The 21,071-nt window shown below is 47.7% G+C and overlaps 2 protein-coding genes across 2 annotated transcripts; both read left to right on the top strand.

The window, feature by feature from the left end:
* Positions 1–231: 231 nt before the first annotated feature.
* LOC149358805 (solute carrier family 22 member 7-like) lies at positions 232–3,050 on the top strand. The gene is made up of 2 exons (XM_089568919.1): positions 232–654; positions 2,943–3,050. The coding sequence occupies exons 1-2, from the start codon at positions 232–234 to the stop codon at positions 3,048–3,050; spliced, it is 531 nt and encodes a 176-aa protein (XP_089425045.1).
* Positions 3,051–3,542: 492 nt separating this feature from the next.
* On the top strand, positions 3,543–20,464 carry LOC149358804 (solute carrier family 22 member 2-like). Its single transcript, XM_089567579.1, has 8 exons — positions 3,543–3,636; positions 4,171–4,339; positions 11,713–11,932; positions 12,897–12,994; positions 14,970–15,172; positions 16,532–16,719; positions 20,209–20,348; positions 20,452–20,464. Exons 1-8 carry the CDS (start codon positions 3,543–3,545, stop codon positions 20,462–20,464), a joined length of 1,125 nt encoding a protein of 374 aa, XP_089423705.1.
* The last annotated feature ends 607 nt before the right edge of the window (positions 20,465–21,071 follow it).

Genomic DNA, 21,071 nt, shown 5'->3' with positions numbered 1-21,071 from the left:
GATGACACCCCATAGTCTTGAAGGCGTTCCCTTATCAGCGGCAGAGCGGTGATCAGTAGCTTTTGAAATATCCAGGTTACCTAAGCAAGATAAATTTGTCGTCTTCGTGATAATGAGTCCAGGATTCTTAACCAAGCCTTTTCGATAGCACATAACGCTGAATGCGCAACTCTCGTCCCGCGAACACACTTCGCAGGCGGATGCAGTCTCCAACTCCCGTTCCGCGTGCGAATGCCAATGCCCAGCCCTCGGGAAGCGTTGTCGCGCCAAGAAAGCACCGAGGACTCGGTCGGCCACGAAGAGGACCTGTCGGAGATCATCGGCAGAACCGGTCCCTTCCACAGGATGATGCTAGCCTACACCACGTTTGCGGCGGTGGTGTTCGCCCTGCACGCCATGCTGTACGCCGTCTCCAGCCCAGAGCTCGTGGACCACTGGTGCCAGCTGCCGGACGCTCCTCCCAATACGACGCTCGACGAATGGAAAGAGATGAACATCCCCAAGGGACCGGACGGCTCCTTCAGCCGGTGCCTGATGTACGTGCGGCCGACGACGGCCGGGCCGCAGCTAGACGATAACGAAACTAGCGATACCAAGCCATGCTCCACGAGGTTCTTCGACGTCCCTCGTGACACGCTATCCGTTGTCCAGGAGGTGAGCCGAGCTTGCACGTAATGTCCATGTGGGCGTGCATATACTTGAATTCACTGACCAGGAACAACCGCTGCTTCCTGTTTTGTTTCTTGTCAAAAAAAAAAAGAAGTTTATGGTTTTATGGTTTATGGGGTTTAACGTCCCAAAGCGACTAAGGCTATGAGAGACGCCGTAGTAGAGGGCTCCGGAAATTTCGACCACCTGGGGTTCTTTGACGTGCACTGACATCGCACAGCACACGGGCCTCTAGAATTTCTTCTCCAAAGAAATTCCAGCCGCCGCGGCCGGGATCGAACCCGCGTCTTTCGGGTCAGCAGCCGAGCACCATAACCACTGAGCCACCGCGGAAAAAGAAGTAGAGGGGACACTTAAGCTTCGCCTTAAAGGCATGACGTGATAGTGCATAGGGTTAATTAATGCCCATATTTTCGGGATTGTTCGTTCTCGACTTTACACTTAAAGATCTCTGGTGCAGTTGTGGGGCGGTTAAGCGATGCGCCACTGTCCTGCCATGGTACTTGCTGGCACAGGTGCGGCTTGTGCGAGACCAGGCTGCTCTTTCTGAGCGACCAATAATTAATTTTACTGCCACCTGCCACTATGGTAAGTTTACTAACCATGCGGTGGGCAAGTTGCGATGATGATACAACAAGGTCACGTGACTTAGGTCGTCCACCTGGTTGGTTCTGCCGGGATTTTTCGCTCGCAAGTCTTATTAAAATTGTGTATAGACAGCGTATAGACTTCTTATAGACTCCATTGCTTTCCTATACATATTTCTTTTTGTTCATTCCTAGTCTATAGACTGTCTACAGACAAAATTCTACTAAAAGTGTATGGCCATAAATCTATATCTTGTCTATGGACTGTCTATGACATTAGTATTACCTATAGACTGTTCTCTAGGATTCGTCTGTAGAGAGTCTATAGACTTTATATGCAGAAGTCTATGGACAGTCTATATACTGTATAGAAAGTTTTTGTAAGGCAGCGGGGACGAAGACGGATCTTCTGCAGGACGGGAGCCTTAAGGCTTTCGCGTTAAAACCGACAGCATAACTGTTGGACAGTGTGGAGCAGGAATGAGGACATGCATACGCATACGCACAAATTACGAACAATGGGGAGGCTCTGAGGCAGACATTTCTAGCATAGGTCTGTCTTCGTATCAGTATATCAACGCAGGTCCACTTGCCTTCATCGGTAGGTCAGGCGCACATGTGCCCGGGCACATGGTGTCGAAACACGTGAATGCCTGCAAACTGCACGGAATGCATGAGGATATGCTGGATTTGGAGCCCAATTATTTCTCCTAGCTTTCAGCTAAGCCACACAGTTTCGCTTTAGTTGATAATTGATCCAAAACAGCATTTTATACAGAGCTCTAGGAAACATCAGCATCACCATCGTCGACGTCATAGTTGTCTTTTAGTCAGCACTTTTTTTGTGTGTTCAAATAGAACCGTTGCTCTCATCTTGTGTGGTCGCGTACTATTGGGGACAAAATTTTCCAGGACGAGTGAACTGCAACTGAAGCTGATGATTCTCTTATTAGACGCTGAGCTTACCCAATATGTGTAGGTGAAGGTCAGATTCACGTGTTGGGAAGTGCGATAGTGAGATGAAGCTTCCATTGCCGTAGAAGCGAGCAATGTATCTGGACCCATTGTCTTGTGTCCCGGAGAATTCTGTCGTTAAGATGCAAGTTCCAGGTACAAGTTCCACTGGAATACAAGTGACTACATCTGTGATATTAGTACTCTACAGATTCATACCATCCAAGTGCTACGGGTTTTCTTCATTGAAAAGGAAAAGAAGTACTTTACAGTGGCGTAACGTTAGGTTGTCAACTTATAGTGAAGTGGTGATGCCCAATTTTTTATATACAGAGTATACAACCGTTTTCAGCTCCTGAAGCCACAGGTGCGTCGTGTTTGTGTTCATTACCCATATAGTGCAATCGGAAATTGTGAGGGAAGGTAAACCACATTGAACCGGATGCACGGAGCTCCCAAGAAAAGCCCCTCAAGAAAACTCAGAACTATAAATGTTCTTTTTGATTTCTAAACATCATTTAATTTACCACGCTTTTAAAAGCAGAACGCAAAGCTCCCGCAATACTTTGGACTTTAGTTACATCGTCTCTGACACATAGGCCGGCACATTATGGCTTCAAAGCGGTAACACAAAATTCGTGCGAACAGGTTGCCTTGTGCTTTAAGGCCGTGCTTTTTCAAATGAAATCATCACTCGAAGCTGCCAACACTTGAAAATTTAACACTGCGCAGTGGGATCTGGTGTGCGACAGGGAGTGGCTTTACTCTGCAATCAACACAGCCTTCCTGGTCGGCTCATTCTTTGGGCTCACCGTGTCGGGTCTTCTGGCGGACAGGTAGGTGCAGCCACCTTGTATATACTTCATCGCTGAGATGGCGACACATTATATATGTTACGACCGGTCTGTGCCGAGTCTTGATTCAAGTCGAGTTTCACTCCAACTGGGGGGAAAGAAAGGGAAGTAACGCCACAGAGACTTTTTTTTGCCTGTTTCTGTCCGCCGATTATTCAATTGAATCAACAAATGTACCACATACATCAAAGTTCGTCGTCTCGGCACGTAAAATTTAATTAATTAATGAATCGTGTTGGGGCAAATGCTGCTTCCCATGAACCTACTCTTCCAAAAACCTTTCAGGTAGTAATATCGGGCTTGCATTTAAATTCCGAGAGCTGTATACGTCACAGCGCTACACTTGTAACGCGGATCCGAAGAAGAATGTGCGAGTGTTAGTTTTAATTCGATAATTCTGATCTCTGTGTGTCACAGAATCGGACGAAGGCCCGTGGTGTGTTTTTGCGCCATGCTCCTGGAAGTGGTGGGAGTGTCGATGTACAGCGTCCAGAACTTCATCCTCTTCAACATTTTGCGGTTTGTGGTTGGTGCGGCCCTATCGGCACTCTGCTACACAAACTACGTCCTCTGTAAGTTCACCGCTGCTTTGGATGGTCATTAGTACTTATTACACACGACTGCGTTTTTTATTTCTGCTCAGACAGGGTTTCCTTAACATAGCGCCATTTTCTGAATGTGGAAGTAAAGGCATTCTTCGACGAGTAGGAATAGAAATTACAATCACTCAGCTAGTAAGCACATGGTGATTTTTCGGAACCCTTGGGAGTTGCTAGTTTGCACGAGGCTACGCCCTTAATAGGAGATGGGAGATAAGCTTTTCGCTCGCTCTCTAAGTCTGCATCATATCGCTATATATAAATGATAACTTCGGCATAACATAATCATGTCAAAGACGAACGCCTAACACTCTGATGAGTCATCTGGATATATTGACTTACAGGGGCTTTAGTTCCGCTTCCTTACGACATGTGTTCAGCACAAAAAGAACCCTGTCAAATCTTTAACGAAGTCTTTTTCCGGCTGTCTGCGTGCTTGTACAGTCAAACTTAGAGAAGTTTACCATGTGGTCACTTTGATGCATTCCGTGCGTGTCTAAACCGCAGTGGTGGAGTTCGTCGCACTGCCTTATCGAGCCCTTTACGGCACGACAACGTACTGTGGCTACAGCGTCGGCATAGCCTTGGGCAGTGTGATCCTGGCTCTGGTGCACGAGTGGCGAAATGCGCAGCTGACAGTCATGCTGCCAAGCGCGGTACTCCTAACCAGCATCTGGTGAGTGTGGCCATTAAAACGCGGTACGAAAAAAACGGGACATTCACATGAAGAACATGAGTCCCCCCCCCCCCCCCCCCCCCCCCCCTGTTTTTGTTTTTGCAATCAAGTGCTCAAGTGCCCGTAAGACTGACTTTACAGACCTTTATTATGAATTGCACGCAGGCGTTTTTTTCTTCATATTTGATTGGAGAGTAACATGGAGCAGTGTAGTCACGGTTAACGTGTATAGTTGCCGAACTTAAAGAATTACATCGGTAATTGGCTCGCACGGTGTTTTGAAAAGGTGGAATAGTGCTCAATGGTCATGTACGAATCCGGCGTAATACAGAACCTGCGGTGCGCTTGACTGCGTTTTGGTGGTGATAATGAGTAATTACTTTTGTATTTCAGTATTGATCATACTGATCAGGACAATTCGGATACTCTGCGACACGAATCCGTTATTATTATCACTCAATTCCTCCTATTGATATGGATGTGGTTGATAAAATGATAACTAGAAAGTCCTAGCTTAATAAAGGCAAACTAGATTATTACTCGAAATGGGAACAAATGCTTGGAAGTGTATACCCAAATATATGGCAAGGGCAGGGCTTCCACCTAATGCGAACCAAAGCATTTATGTTACAAAATGAATACGCCGGCATCATGCGAAGAAATTCACTGCTGCAAAGCCTATAAATGTCTTTGTTATTAGTGAAATTTCTAAAAATCACTAAAATATGCAAACATTACCTTAATTCTTTTTTCTGGTTTTAGATGAGTAATTCTCTTTCCTATGCCGCCGTCATGCTGCCAACTGCCGCGTTTTACCTCAGTATCTGGTGAGTGTGGACGTTAAAATCTGGAACGAAGAAAGATTGACAGGCGATCGTTGGGCCGATCCAAGGGAAATGGGTAGCATTAGACTTTCTTCCCGCATTGCATGACACAACAAATGACTAAAATTTCTTTACATCCACATTTATTGCACACTTAGTCATCCTTGTACTACCCTGCACACTTAGTATTCGTTTCCGTGTTTGATCTCCAGTATCCATCGATACTCTGTGGCAGAGGTGGATCACACATAGGAGCTTCAAAGAAAGAGCGGCGTCCGGAGCGCGCGTACAGCTCTCCTATCTCTGCTGATCCAGCTCCGTGTTCTCCTTGCCTGCATAAGAGTACGCAGATCCACGGGGGTCTTGGGCTGTACACAGATACTGGTCCCGCAGTTTCTGTGCCAGTTGAGTTGTGTTGCCAGGGAAAACATGCATGGCTCGCTGCAAATGTTTTTGTGTTTCTGTTCGTGTTTGGGTTGGGTCGATTAGGGCTCGAAAGAGACGCCACGTGTTGCGGCTGGATATTTGTCGCGCTGCCGTGTTACATCTATCCACGCAGTTGGAGTCGGCGAGTTGGGCCGCGTACTCTGCCGCTTTCTGGGTAAGCTCGGCAATTCGAGCTTTAAGCTTTCTGTTATATTTCTGGCGTCGCCAACGGTGGACGAGGCTGCGACGGGCTTCCCAGAGGTGTAGAAGGTGGTTATCCACGTCCGTGACCGCCTCTGAGAGCTGGATCTGAGTTTCATGCGAGCATAGGTGTGTCAGCAGCTGTTGGGACCATGCGGGCGGCCCTCGCCAAAATGAAACGGGGCACTGCGCCAGGAAGGGATAAGGTCACCGTCAAGCTTTTGACGAACCTGCCCGACTTGGCATACCAGTCCCTCCTCGCCTACATCAATGCAATTTGGCGCGGGGACACCCCCCTGCCAATTGATTGAAAAACGGCTCTGGTCACTTTCATCCCTAAAACAGGCAAACCAGTTGACACAGATAACCTCCGCCCCATCTCTCTCACCTCTTGTGTGGGCAAACTAATGGAAACGATGGTGCGGGATCGGTTATCTGGATATCTTGAACACAAACATGTCTTTGCGAGCACCATGTTCGGATTCCGCCCACACAGATCCGCACAGGATGTCCTCCTGCAACTTAATCGGGAAGTCCTTGACCCCCTCGAATGCCCCCATAATGACCGGGTAGTACTCGCCTTGGATCTCAAAGGGGCATTTGACAATGTAACACACGAGATCATACTCACTAACCTAAGTCAGACCGACTGTGGCCTTAACACATTCAGATACATATGCCAATTTTTAATGGATCGTCAATCCTACGTCCGCAGCCAAGATAGAGAGCATGGTCCTTACCTACTCGGCACGAGGGGAACCCCCCCAAGGGGCGGTACTTTCCCCGCTGCTCTTCAATCTGGCTATGATGCACCTGCCCGCACAGCTGGATGGTGTCGCCGGCGTGCAGCACGCCCTGTACGCCGATGACATAACCATATGGGCCACGCAGGGCAGCACAGGAGACATTGAAACCAGCCTGCAAACAGCGGCGACGATAGTAGACCACTACGCCCGCCGCTGCGGTCTTCAATGTTCCCCTCAAAAATCGGAATTTGTGCACCTCCGCCCCTCACAGAAGTGCGCAACTAAAATCTCTCTTTCTCTTGAGAGTGGTCCCATACGCGAACGTGACGAGATACGTGTACTAGGACTCTACATCCACAAACACAGACGGCCAGACACTACATTGGCCAAACTCCGAAAGGTGGGGGACCAGGTGGGCCGTATGGTCCGCCGGGTTTCCAACAAACGCGGGGGGTTACGAAGTAAGGATGCCTTGCGGCTGGCAAACGCCTTTGTAACCAGCCGAATTCTCTATTCGACTCCTTATCTCCACCTACGGAAACAAGAGGAGGATGCGCTTGAGGTCATCCTTCGCAAAATTATTAAGCGTGCCCTTGACCTCCCCGTAACTACTTCAAACAGCCGGCTTATGGCTCTTGGGGTGGTGAATACTTTCCGGGAGCTCCGGGAGGCGCACCTTACAAAACAGTACACGCGTTTGTCGCTAACGGAATCGGATCGCCGCCTTCTTGCTCGACTCCATATCCAACACACCCCTCCAATGGAAGACAGGTTTCGCATACCAGAACTGTGGAGACGTGCCCTCCACGTGCGGCCTCTTCCAGCAAACATGTCACACGAAGACCATAATGGTCGGCGCCTGGCACGAGCGGAAGCGCTAGCCCGACATTATGGCAACAAAACAGGCGTATACTACGTGGACGCCTCCGGTCCTCACCACGGGGGATGGTACACGGTCGCGGTAGTTCACAACAGCAACACGGTTAACGGCCTCAGCTTCAGAGCCAGAAGTGCAACACAAGCAGAAGAGGTCGCGATTGCTCTCGCGGCCTCACATTCCGATTCAAAATACATAATCACCGACTCGCGAGGGGCCTGTCGGAACGTCGAACAAGGCTGCACTCCCTTCCTAGCCTATCGAATCTACCAAAATTGCATACGGGATACGGACCCCGCACACCGTTACCTGATATGGGCCCCTGCTCATCAGGGGTTGGCAGGAAACGAGGCAGCAGACGCAGCCGCCCGCGCGCTCTCTCACCGGGCTGTTTTCTCCTCCTCACCCGATCAGGAACCCGATTTTAATCCGGTGTATACATTCAAAGAAATTACAGCCTACTATCAAAACAGTCATCGCCTTTACCCAAGCCCATGTAAAGGCCTCAAAAAGGCGGATGAGCGGCTCCTTCTCCGCCTTCTCACCAATACATTACTGTGCCCGGCAGCACTAAAGCATTTTGATCCCTCCTGTAACGGCAGCTGCCCGCACTGTAGTGCGGTGTCTTCGGACACCTATCACATGGTGTGGGCCTGCCCCTCCAACCCGGCTATTCCCCCCATCCCCAACCCAACCCGGGAGGACTGGGAGGCGACCCTGCTCGGCTGCCACGACTTACAGGCCCAACAAGCCTTAGTCGGGCGCGCCCGGGCGGCGGCCACCGCCACTGGTGTCCCATACTAGGGACCTCCACCTAGTGTTTGTAAGGATCGGTCCCTTACGGGCTGATCCAAGCATACCTCCTGTCCTTTCTTAATAAATGTTTTCACCACCACCACCTATCTCTGCTGCTCTTCTCTCTACTCCTACATTCCACGGTAGCCACCCGCCGGGTTGTTTCTGTGGCAACCACGTTCAGGCCTCACTCTCTCCACTACATGGAAACAGGGATTTACCTCTTTCCACTTTTTCACTTGCCAACCATGGCAGGAGGTTTTCGGAGGATTCAGAGAGCACTGTTCTTCACGAGTTCTAATGCTATCGCAATAAAAGGTCGTGACGTTTGCTTGAAGAACAATGCACCGCACCCATTTTTGGAAGCTATCAGCAAGCGCCTAAGTTTTCCTAAGGCTTTGCAAAAGTCCATTATTAGAAACTGCATGTCATCCTTTTTTATACATTCGGATTGAGAGTGAGCTTGCGGCAGTGTAGTGAAGGGTTACAGGTATGATTGATTAGCTTATGAAAAGTAATGAAGGTGGTCATCAAGACGAACGTCAGTCACTGGTTGGCTTGGTCTGAAAAGATGCAGAATGCTCATTGGCCAAGTAGGAATTCGACACAAGAGAACTTATTATCGCAAGGATGCGTTTGGGCAGAGGCTAATCAGTAATTACACACGTATTTAAATATTATCACTACTATAAGCCTTACTATGCCAGGGCAAAGACCTATCCAATATCTCTCCAATTATTTGTCCAGTGAACCCAATCCTGTGCTAGCCGGCGCCACGTTACCCCCGAAAAACCTCATCTCATCCGCCCACTTAAGTTTCTGCCGGCCCCTGCTTATCAAAGCCATGCAGAAATTTTGCGTAATACGAAGTCGTCGTCATTGCTCGATTCCCCCTGCGGAAGTTTTGCCATAGATGATAAAAATATTTCTCGAAATGGAAACAAGTGTCCAGAAGGGTGTCTGAATACATGACACGGCTAAGTTTTCCATCTGATGTGAATAAAGAAATTTAATGTAATAAAATCGCGATACGCCCGCACCATGCCACTAAATGCGCCGATGTAAAATGTGGAAATGCGATTGCGACCCTAATATTTGTAAAGTTCAGAAAACAAGCTGCAGACATAGACGTACATTTCTTTTTTTTTTTTTTGCGGGGGTTCAGAGACTCCTTTCTCGAGTATCCATGCCCCAAAATAGTGCTTCACAATAATAGCAAAGCAAGAATCACAAAGGGCAGATCTTGGGCCTTCGCTAAATAAAATTCCGGGATCAGCTACTTACCAGCGTTGCTTACGCCACCCGAAAAGCCATTAGACGATTAGCGAACATTCTGTGGTCCTAAAATGGTCTTGCCTTGCGACGGGTGCAGGTGGGGACTTTACTTACAGAGCATGCTATTCAGTTTCAAGTGCAATCACACCTTCTTAGTGGAAATGAAGAAATATTCTTTGTCCGTGAGAATGGCCATCAACGTCCACTAACAGCGTGCTCATGCCATAGCTGGCAATTTCAATTAGCAACTGTGAAGAAGGATCGAAGGCAGTCGCTTGTTCCATTTACTTGTGTCCATATCTGTACGGTCAAGGAAAAAGTTAGCGCGATGTGGATTGGCCAAAAAAAATATTTTCTTGTCTTCAAGGCAAAGTAGCTTCATGAAAAGCCCAGAAGCATGAGGGACAGATGTGCTCCATTCGGTGGACCAAATGCTAGCTGACTAGTATACTTAAGGCAGCGAAGAAATGATTTTTTTTTTTTCCCGCTGACATGCATCCCGTAAACTTTTCTGCATAGCTGTAGAATAAGAGGCTGGCTTTGGAGTTCTAAAGAGCCGCGAAAAATCGTGGCGTACTAGTTGGTCGGGAGTTTTATGTGCCATCTGACGGAGATCTTAATAAGTTCAGTCCGCTTCTGCCGGCCGCCGACAGGAGCCGCTTTCTAAATAGTCAGGTCCTTGAGTTCATTGTACGTCGTATGTAGGAACGCAACCTATGTGTGCGCAATAGGCAGAGACATCAGGATTATCATTTAGCGTGTGAATAAGTATAGTTATGGTACATAATGGTAAAAGAAACTTGGGACTACATTCAGCTGATGATCACAGGCTCCTTAGCATATTATAAAACATGAGAGGTATTGCAAGCGGTATCACAAGAAGGAAGTAGTGAAAATAGCTGAAAGAAATGGCGCTGTGATGAATGAAGCCTGTGAGGAAATAAGAGAGGTGGCCGTGTGATAGTAAGAAGCAGCCTGTAAATATCTTTAAATATTTATCTAAGCGGCATACAGGGCGTCCTTTTTGAGGATCTCCCAAATGCCCTTTATGTTTATCTGCGGATGTGAAGCACTGGTGCCTATACACTCTCCCGACGCAGTAGTTATTCTAGAAAATTTCGCTACATGGCCACTAAGCTCTTTAAGTCTTTTTAATTACTCTTTTTTATTTATTATTATGTTGTCACTGTTGTGTTCTCCGTGGAGACCAACCTTCTAGAATCTTTTATTATACCGCTACACGTAATGACCTTCGGGCCTTTAAGGCTATATATAATAAATGATGATGGTCATGGTGATGATAATTGATCTGTGCAGCATTCATGAAATGCCGAATGTTCGTGCTCATATATACGACTTCTGCAATGGAAAAGTCAATGGGCTGCTTGAGATTAGGAAGCTTTTATATAACACAGCATCTTCTGAAGTTTTTTTCCAGTACGAGAAGTCCTAAGTTAAGTGATAGTAAGCGGGTGTGTGGAGAAGAAAAAAGTGCGCGGGCCTGTCGACTGGCACCAAAAAAGGCGCTATCGCTGCTAACAGAAGGCAGATAAGAGAAAGAGATGTGACAGAAAGTTGAGGAGATTGTAGACACTTGTTGCAGCCTTCGCTCGCGACGAAACGGCTGGGAAAGTCGGCTGCGCTGAAGAGCTGGAAGTCCTGTGTTACTAGAGGCTGCTCTCACCGCTTCGAGCTTCCGGCGTAAGCTCGTAGTTGTTGAACACCTCGACTGAGAAGAGAAGTTGGAAGATTAACAAAGGCAAGTTACTACAAACTAACAAAAAAAGGTGTGTATATATACTATAATCGAAGCTTAAATCTGTTCTTTTGGAACCGGAATCACTACGCAAGATTGTGCATCTCATGTTCTCGAGCGCTTTATGTCTGAATTGTTCAGTGACCCTCCAAGAGCGTTGACATGCCAAATTTTTTCTCACAACTACTGTAGTGCTGCAGTTTAAACGCATATTAAGGGCGAATTAAAACTGGCCCGAGTTATAACAATCATTTCTGATCGAAAAGCGCGTGAAAAAAACATCATTTTCTTTGCTTCAATTTCATCAGCACTGATTATGTCTACCGAACAAACTGCAACAGAATCAAAAGAAGCTCAGCAATCGATTTTTACTGAGAACAAAAATTAAACGGAATCCTCCTTCGTATTTCTCTAACTGCCACAGTGTTCAGGTGCCGCACTGGCATATAATCTCCTCCTCCGTTCCTGTACAGGATTCTGCCGGAGTCTCCTCGCTGGCTGATCACCACGCTGAGGATCCGCGATGCCTGTGTGGTGGTGTCTCTCGTGCTGCGCAAGAACCGGATGCCGCCCAAGTCCATCCGGGTCGTCTGCAGGCGGATCAAGACGCAGCCTATCAACATGCTGTGTCGCAAGACCCCCGACACGAATCTCGAAAGCGGAAAGAATTGCTCGCCTCGTCGAATGGGAATGGTGCGGCAAAACTTCGTACCGTTTTTAGAGCAAGAACACTCGTAGAAGAAACGCCGGGCCGACTGTGCAGGCCGAGGAAATGTAGCGCTACTCGCATGCGATGCTGATGAGGTCTGGAAACAGAACCGAATCTTTCGACCGAAATATGCCTTTTAGGGGAGTCGGAGTGCAGATGGCTGCTATTAACTAAGAAAAAGAGAGAGGGAAACAACTTTATTTGCTCGAGCTAAATACGACGTCTGCTTAGACGCCGTCGATGGGAGTGGTTCCCTCTTCACGGGACCCATATGCATCCCTGGCCGTATGGCCCCTGGAGATCAGGACGAGCTGGTCTTCCACGGCGGAGCTGGTTAGCAAGGTCTCCCATCGCTCGGTAAGGGAGGATGAGGGATGGGGTGGGGTAGTGGGGCAGGTAAGAGGTGGGGGATTTCCTTACCAAAGTGCTCACTTAAAGCGTGCACACAAAAAGCTTAAGGTTTGAAAACGCTTACTCAAAAAACTTCGTCCAGCTGCGTCACCGGCACCAAGTTTTGCAGCTTGCTGTATCAAACCATTCCCCAAAGCAAGAAAAACGAGAGAGAGAATTTAGGCGCCATACGCAAGGCAACCGCGCTGAATACGTTTTCTATCCTGCCTTTCACCAAACACCGCCACCTCGGGTTAGGTTGCGGTAGCATATACGAGCAATGTGCCACAAACACAGGTTTGACGACTGTAACCTTTTCAGCAATAAATGAAATCGAAGGAATTTTATTCAAAAGGAAACGTGAAATGCCTTATGACGAGTGTAACGCACTTAGAAGAGTTCGCGCAAGTAGGGATACACTTTAGGTATTGTTGCATTCGTCTCTCCATGCCGTCATTTTATCTTGTTTATTAATTCTGATAGGCTTATTAGGCAGTTTATTAAGCAGGCTGACGCTGGGAACAAGGAACTGAGCAGGCAATTTTACCACACCTGCAGGGTCAAGAGCTAGAGCACCAGGAGAAGTCAATACGGGACCTGCTGGTCATCTTCGGGACACAGTACCAACTTTCCGGAACGGTGCTCTCCCTCTGCTGGTGAGCACACATAGGAGCTGCCTCCCGCACTGCACTGTTAGAATCAATTCACGCGCTGGCTAAGTATGGCTTCCTGCTATGCAAAGTTAAACAAGTAATGTTTAACAAGGCGGGAAGGCTATTCTGGGCACTGCACCTAGAATTATCGCGACATGAATTTAAACATTCGTCATCATGTACTTTTGAGGACAAAACAAATTTACTGCGAATGTCGGGACATGGCACATGAACATGAAATGAACGCTTGGACGGCTGAAGGGAGAACTTTGAAGCCTGTGATGAGAACCTATCCAATATGTGTGCGTTTGTAGCGAAATTTCTGTGATTGCATCATGAGATTTTATGGAAGGCTTCGCGTTATGGTGACTTAAAATATGCGTTAACATTCGTTACGCGAACATTTCTTTGCACATATGGCACCTTGTGTAGACGCTTTCGGGACGTGAACGCATTACTCTCTATGTTGTCTTGGGCTTAGATGAATGAAGCATGCTTCGACAAGAAATAAGTTTTAATCTCGCTTGGACAGCCTGCCTTTATTGTAACGTACTCTTGGGAGGATAGGGCGCTTTAACGCTTTGAAACTATGTGTCCAACTCTGGCTAAGCTTTTGAAGCGTTGGATAACTGTATGACACGAAGAGAAAATTCGGCGATATACGCGTGTATTGTACATAATGTTAGTTGAAGCGATATATTTTTTTTTGTTTAGAAATAATCATACTCCACATTCCTTTGACATACACGATTGAGGCACACATTTTCACGCACCTTAAATTTAGATTATACCCCGCCGCTTATCGCTTTGGCTCGCTTAGCCACACACTTAACACTTGATTGCGTTCAAGCTTCAAAACGAAACCATAGCGCGCAAACGAAGACGAGAGAAGGCACTGACCAGAATGGACGGATAGGGCTTCTCCGTTTGAAGTTTCTCCTCTACTCTCCATTCGCGTGCTGTGGTTCCTTTCTAAATACGAATAACCAACAGGCCCATATCCATTCTCTTCTGAAGTGTTCCAGCGTTCGCGAAAAGTCCTAGGTCATGATGCATTCCATAACCGCATTCTCTGGATGACTTCAACGCATGCAAACGATGCCATTCTTAAAAGCGACATTTTTTTAGTACTTTGGGGCCTAAATAAATGAGGTGAATACGCTTCCCGACCGCTTATTTGCGGCTGAACGTTCAAACTGCCGGCCCCACCCCGTAGTCGCGAGCGCTACCGAGCGCACGCCGACCACAGCGAGCTTAGCTCTGTGGAAAATAAAGGAACGACATTTGCTGACACCTACAAGACATTTATTGCTGAAGAGCAATAACGACAGCTAGCAACAAAACACGCTGAGGAGTCGAGGTCGTCCAACTCACCAGCAAAGTTACGAGCGAATTTTCGCCCACTCTAAGGCAGGAGGAACTCTGAGACCGGACGGGACGAGTTCGCGGGAAAATGTTCCCCCCTGAATGGCGGAGAGAGGAGGGCCGCACCGAAACGTCCACACGCGACGAGTTCCCGAGCCGATGAGAGAGGTGCTGCCTCCATCGCGGGCACAGCTAAGACGCCGTCCGTGGCGCTCGTCTCGATGCGATGTAGGGGCCCTTTCTCGTCAGTTAAGGTAACTAGAAAGGAGGACACAGCGGAGAAATGGACCCCAAGGGGACGGAGCTAGTATCCAAATATCTGAAAACTTCCCCCTCAAACCCTCGGTAGATTGTTTAATATGGTGGCGAAAACACGCAGCAGAGACTGTGGGACTTGGCAGCGGAGAAACCTGCTCCGTCTCCTCACATAAGAAAATAAAGCCTTCAATAGACAAAGTCCCTAAGAGAGCTCATATTTTCCCACCTACTGCTTCTCTCCCTTCAATGGGCTCCTCCCGTCTTTATTGAAATAAATTTCGTCATCCTCTCTTTCGGACCTTATGACATTTACGAGGGCTGTAAGAGCATACTGGTGTCATTCACGGGTGCGCAGGTTCTCGTGCTCGATTACGTACTACAGCATCGCCCTCGACGTGATCGCCCATTCAGTGAGCAACATATCGCAATTCCTGATCGCTTCGGCGGCGCCAGTGGCGGCGTACTTCCTCATCGTTCGTCGGGGGAGGAGGAACGTCCTCTCCGGGTCGCTCGCTGCCACCTGTGCGAGCTGCGTACCTGTCGCTGTCCTTCCCAGAGGTAAGCTCAGTTGTGTGAAACATGGGGGCTGCTGCATACGGACCACTATAGACGTGCGGAAACACGAATCATTCGTGTGCGAGGCAAGGACTTGTACGGCCGGGCACACCTCGAGTGACGAGTGAGTCATTCTGGCTGCAAGCGATTTTTCGTCAGCGGCTGAAAATGTAAGTAGCAAAAAATAAACAGATAAAAAACATGCGTGGGAATGCATAAAGCAAGAGAAGCGGACCCTGTGGGCTATAAAACATCTTTGTTACCCTTCATGGACTTCAAAGCAAGAGATATGACGCATGGGAAACCTGGTTCACCCAGGTCATTTACTCACGTACCGATCGACCAAGTTTTCATATAGCTGACAAAGGCACCTCATAGTGTTTGGCAGGTGTCCACAGATGCAAAAAAAGGTACGTCTTGATCTTGGAACTCTGATAGAAATTCACAAAGTGCACGTGTTATGCTGCTTTACGGGTTATGCTACCATTGAGTGCTTTTTGATGACAGCTCAGCTTGTTTGCAGAGTATTTTCGAGCCGACACCTGCCACCAGAGATGACGAAGGTGTCTTTTTGCCATATAGACTGCAAGCAAGCCGCATTTGGTGCTTTGTTTAGATGCTAAGAATTTTAAGCGTGTGTACATTGTAGCCACCACTTTCACGCTTTGACTGAAGTTCGACGCTTCGAGGGTTATGGACTAAATTGAATCAATTTACTTCATGCTTCGAAAAAAATCTACTGGCGCTATGCGCGAAGTATTTAGCAGTGTTTGCTGCGGCTTCCGTGCATTCGAATTACCCGCCGATATGAAGCGATATCATTGGTTGGTTAAATAACACGAGCATTCTCGAACCGATGCACAAAAAACACTGCACTCATGGCGTTGTTCTGCAAGCCCACATTTCAAGAGCAGTTCTGACAGAGCAGGAAACAAATAACGCTGTCATCGAACCACTGGTCACGGAGAAGTTTTTCCAGAGAACCTATCTGAGCGTAGACCGCTTCGTTTGGATGAGATTTATTAATGGTAAAATGGGCTCGCTTGATGTATATTTTGTAACGCGAACCTTTCTGCGGGCTCTCTTGATGTACATTTTGTAACGCAACTTTTGTGTCTGAAGGCTGACTTAATGTCGGATGCAAATTAACTCATAAATGCTACCCTTTTTATTCTTAAGTAGACGGTAGACTCGAGTATCTCATTCATAAGCACAAGTGCGCCAGTTTTGAGATAGACACAAGAGGCAAGCTATGAATTTTTGAAGTAACTTATGCTGTAGGTATGACAATAGAGGAATTAGTCTGTTTGAGAGTATATAAACACTGCTGTTCAAATTCTTCCTTACCTGCTACTCCGCCAGATCAAGTGGAGACCTACCTCACTGTTATGGTAGCGTGGTTCTCCATCAACCTTGCTTACACCGTGGTATTCCTCTACGCGGCGGAGCTCTACCCTACGACCATCAGGGCTCTGGGCTTCAACCTCTGCGCTGCCTTCGGCCGAATCGGTACCTTAATAGCGCCTCTGATCTACGGGAAGTCTGCGGCGGTGAGTGACATTTGCGTTCACCTTTGCGTCAATATTCATAACAGTGGAGCGCAATAATACGGTCTGAAACAGTCAAAAGTCAATGTTCTGATAAAAAGAAAATTAGGCTTCGATTCGAATTGGCCGAGCCGAGTTATGTCGCGAAACGTTCCGTTATATACAACTCTCGACGCTCATGTCACAGCCACACTCCATCACGCCACAATCACGTGACTTCTTCCACACCTCCGCACCCACTGTAAGGTCAAAGGACAAAGGGCAAGGGCGGTCCACTGAGTAGATCCCACATGGCAAGGCTTAAGCGCATAGCAACACCAGTCATCATAGGCTCGAACCAGAACCAGACATAAGCGCATAGCAACACCAGCCATAGCTCAAACAAGGTCAATCAAGGTCGGCGGCTAGTAACGCAAAGTGTGAGTTAAGAACTCTAGTGTACCTTTCGCTACAAAAGAGAAACATTGGGATCAAATGCAACCATATCATAGCGGCGTACACCGTTGCCAAAATCGCGAACCGCATGCGACGAATCCTTGTGTAGCATAAGAACTGAGAAGGCCATCAACCACTGCGGCAATAAAAGAGCCGTGTGTGATACTGAGGCAACCTAAGAGAAACCTCAGAGGGAAAGCAGGATGCCGGGAAACGTGAAACGCCATCAGAACAGCGTCAACCGCATTGTTCGCTGCCGCCACTCAGCACTACATAACTGAAGAACGCGAAAGGTGCAAGCGAGTAGACTGGGTGCTTCGTAATGTGCGTCAGTCTGTGTTCCTTTATTGTTTTTGACATTTCGGTAGCGACACGCCGTCGCTACCGAAATGTCAGTTGACGAAACTGCTTTCGCTACGTATATCCTGGATGAGCTAGGCCACTGCCATTTTTCTTTCTGGCACATTTGCCGCAAATTTGCATGCACTTTTCCACTTGCAAATAAGTACAACATGGCTTCATGATTTCAAGCTTGAGGACTCTGCACCTGACTTTGGTCTCTCTCCATTCTTGTCTTAAAAGAGCACTCGCGCATTTTGGTTAATTCCTGAATCCGTCATGTTAACGCAGTAGTTAGAGCGCTCGTCTACCGAGCCGGAATACCCGCGTTCGAACCCGACCGCGGCGGCGCGTTTCGATGGATGCGGAACGCAAAAGGCACCCGTGTGCTGTACGATGTATCAGTGCACGTTAAAGACCCCCAGGTGGTCGAAATTATTCCTGAGCCCTCCATTACGGCCCCTCTTTCTCTCTTCTATTTTCGCTCCCACCTTCCTCTCTTCCCTCACGACACAGTTGAGGTGTCCACCGAGAAGTGAGACAGTTACCACACCTTTCATTTGCTGATAACCAATCATCATCATCATAAGCCTGACGCAAGTATCTATAATTTCGAAATAGAGAGAAAAATGTCTTTTTGAACGATGAAATTAGAAGGGTCGTACCATCTAGAGCACTGCACGGGCCTGAATTTGAGGCCCGAGCCCGGCCCGGGCCCGCGACCTGAAGCCCGAGCCCGGCCCAGGCCCGCGGCTTCAAGCCCGGGCCCGGCCCAGGCCCGCTAAATTATCGCTCTAGTGAGCCCGGCCCGGCCCGTGAATCCCGGAGTGAAGCCCAGCCCGGGCCCGGCTCGGCCCGCTTCGCAGTACCGCTTGAGGTATACTGCTCACTCTGAGCAAGTAGACTGCTACTAGACCGATAAGAAACTGGCCGACAAAGGTTCTGAGTTTGGCTTGCAGAAACTTGGTTCTTTTTGACCCAGAAGGAAGTGACTAAGAGTAGTGCTCGCCAGGCCCTCTTCTGGACACTGATCTCGTGTACGTGCGCAAAGGTAAACTCGGAAGTTCCGAGAACCAAATAAAAAGGGCTGCATACGCGCGTAATAGACTACTTTGCATTTCCCTATGATTTTAATCAGTTATATTTTGCCGCCCGCGAAGTATAAACATTAAAGCTGCCTAGCCAGCAGTGGGGTGACATTTTTTTAGTGAACGCGATCTCACAGGTTTAACTCTTAGCCGAACTAGTCGCTTTTCAGCAGAAACGAAAAGCTAAAAGGCTTGAGTATTTCACGGTGTGTGTTCTGAAGACTATAAGCGTCCTAAACTAATATGTCCTTCCCGAATGCAATTCTAATAGTGTATAGGTATGTTTTGGGATGACGAACGATCAATGGGCGATTAAGACCGGTTAAATTTTACTCTCGTTGGTGGAGCAGAAGATAACGCGCGAACCACGTGATAACTTACAGGGCAAAACACTTGTCATGTCAACCAGGCTGAAGAAGCAAGGAGGGATAGATGTGGTTATCAGATGAAATTTACAAACTCTCGCGAGCTTTTGTGACTATTTCATTTACGAGACGTTCCGGTCAGCTGATCAAAAAGAAAACCAAACGCGCTTTAGTTTGTGAATTTTCTCACACGAGAAAAATATAGCTATAAAATGAAAGCGATGTTTTTGGGGCTTAAGGGCCCAAGGGGAGTCAGGCTGTGAGAGACAGCGAAGCAGAGAGCTCCGGATCATTTCGACCACATAGGTTTCTTCAAATAGCAATGATAATACAAAGTACATGGCTGTCATGCTTGCCTCCTAAATAGAAATGCGGCCGCCGAGGCTAGGAGCAAATCCTGGTTCCCCGGCTCAGTAATCAACACCTTATCCACTAAGCCACCGCGGTGCGGAAACAAGGAAATAAATAAGTCAATCAATAAAGCTTAGGTCTTTTCTCAGCGCGTACTATAACCCATAGCTCACCTGTGCCGCTGCTCCAATGCCGCGATTGTGTACTTCACTCTGCAATAGTGAATGAATAGTCGGACACCAGCCGTTTCTATACGGACCGAAGCCCGGCTCGGGTCCGCAGGTTTAAGCCCGAGCCCGGCCCGGGCCCACAACTTCAGGCCTGGGCCCGGCCCAGGCCCGGCAAAACAGATCATGTCCCGGCCCGGCCCGGCCCGCGGGCCGGGCCGGGCCCGGGCTTTCGGGCCGGCCCGAGCCCGTGCAGTGCACTAGTACCATCATCCAACGACTTAAGAAAAATTCCTCTTCGTATGCTTTCTTTCGCGGAATCAAGAAATTTTTTGATTGGCAAGTGAACTCACTTTCGATGGCCGCCTGATGCATTTTTCACCTGCCTATGCTACACTACTTTAGCTATTGCAGAGGAGTATTCCATTTTTAAAACATTTTCATGCAAACATTTTTCGCTATATTCTCTCTGCGAACTGCGATAGCGCACGCTTGTGTCGAATCAGAAGACACGGGCTGAAATTAGACAAGATTTTCACTTCTTGTAGAGGACAAAGGGTTGGTGCTTCCAAGGAATTTGCCTTCGTGACCAAAACTGTCTGTGACCATGACTGCTCTTCTCGTTTCATATTCGGTGCTTTCACTATTGACCAAGCTCCTGACATCTTGTGACATGCGCGGGATTGTTACCTCGGTGGGTAATTTTTTTTTATCCAGTCCGCTTGTGCTTTCTCCCTGTCCCTCAAGGAGAAGTACGAGTGGCGGTTCACTGTATTCGCGATCTTGTCCCTGATCTGCGGCTTGACCGGTTTCCTTGTGACCAAGCTTCCGGAAACCAAGGAGTCCCACCTTCCAGAGCAAATCAAGGCCGAACAGAACATATTCGAGTACGTTTGTATTTCTTGTAATCAGAGATGGAGCGTTGTTTCAAAACAATGGCGGTGGAGCACTCACATTTAGCAACCCTTTCTCCTCTGGAATTGATGGCAGTGACTACAGGTGAAAAAGAAGGAATCAATCAATCAATCAATCAATCAATCAATCAATCAATCAATCAATCAATCAATCAATCAATCAATCAATCAATCAATCAATCAATCAATCAATCAATCAATCAATCAATCAATCAATCAATCAATCAATCAATCAATTTATAATGATGAATTAAGAATAATGAAATAATCTACTGATCAATCCTTCTACTGATCAATGTAATAGAATCTACTCATCAATCCTTCCACTGATCAATGTAATAATGACAGATTTTCAGTTAATTAGCTAAGCAATCAATCAATCAATCAATGAAAGAAGAATGCCCTAGGAAATTCGATTTTCTCCTTTTGGAAATGAAACTTCCAGGGAAACAAACTGAAACAAGCATACATAGCAGTTTAAGTACCAGGTACGACGAAAGCGCAGAGCACATTCCCCACTGACCGTGTATTTTCGTACTGCTCTGTGAACCAATTGCCAGCTTCACCCCGATGCGGTTCTCTGGCGGCCGCCGTCCCAAGGACAGCAGGAGGGACACCTATGCCGAGACGTGGGCCGAGACTGGTTCCACTCATCTGACAAACGCGTTCCGCCTCATTGCGGCCATCGAGCTCTTC

Source organism: Amblyomma mixtum, chromosome 2 (assembly GCF_055824585.1).
Source record: "Amblyomma mixtum isolate Tamu chromosome 2, ASM5582458v1, whole genome shotgun sequence".
Lineage (NCBI taxonomy): Eukaryota > Metazoa > Arthropoda > Arachnida > Ixodida > Ixodidae > Amblyomma > Amblyomma mixtum.
This window is presented reverse-complemented; position numbering and strand designations above follow the sequence as displayed.

Bases quoted from the DNA above. Each gene is read 5' to 3' on its own strand.
- LOC149358805 (XM_089568919.1), top strand. From the start codon at position 232: ATGCCAATGCCCAGCCCTCGGGAAGCGTTGTCGCGCCAAGAAAGCACC. The intron at 655-2,942 runs GTGAGCCGAGCT...AACACTGCGCAG, and splicing joins CGCTATCCGTTGTCCAGGAG to TGGGATCTGGTGTGCGACAG.
- LOC149358804 (XM_089567579.1), top strand. From the start codon at position 3,543: ATGTACAGCGTCCAGAACTTCATCCTCTTCAACATTTTGCGGTTTGTG. The intron at 3,637-4,170 runs GTAAGTTCACCG...TCTAAACCGCAG, and splicing joins CTACACAAACTACGTCCTCT to TGGTGGAGTTCGTCGCACTG. The intron at 12,995-14,969 runs GTGAGCACACAT...ACGGGTGCGCAG, and splicing joins ACGGTGCTCTCCCTCTGCTG to GTTCTCGTGCTCGATTACGT.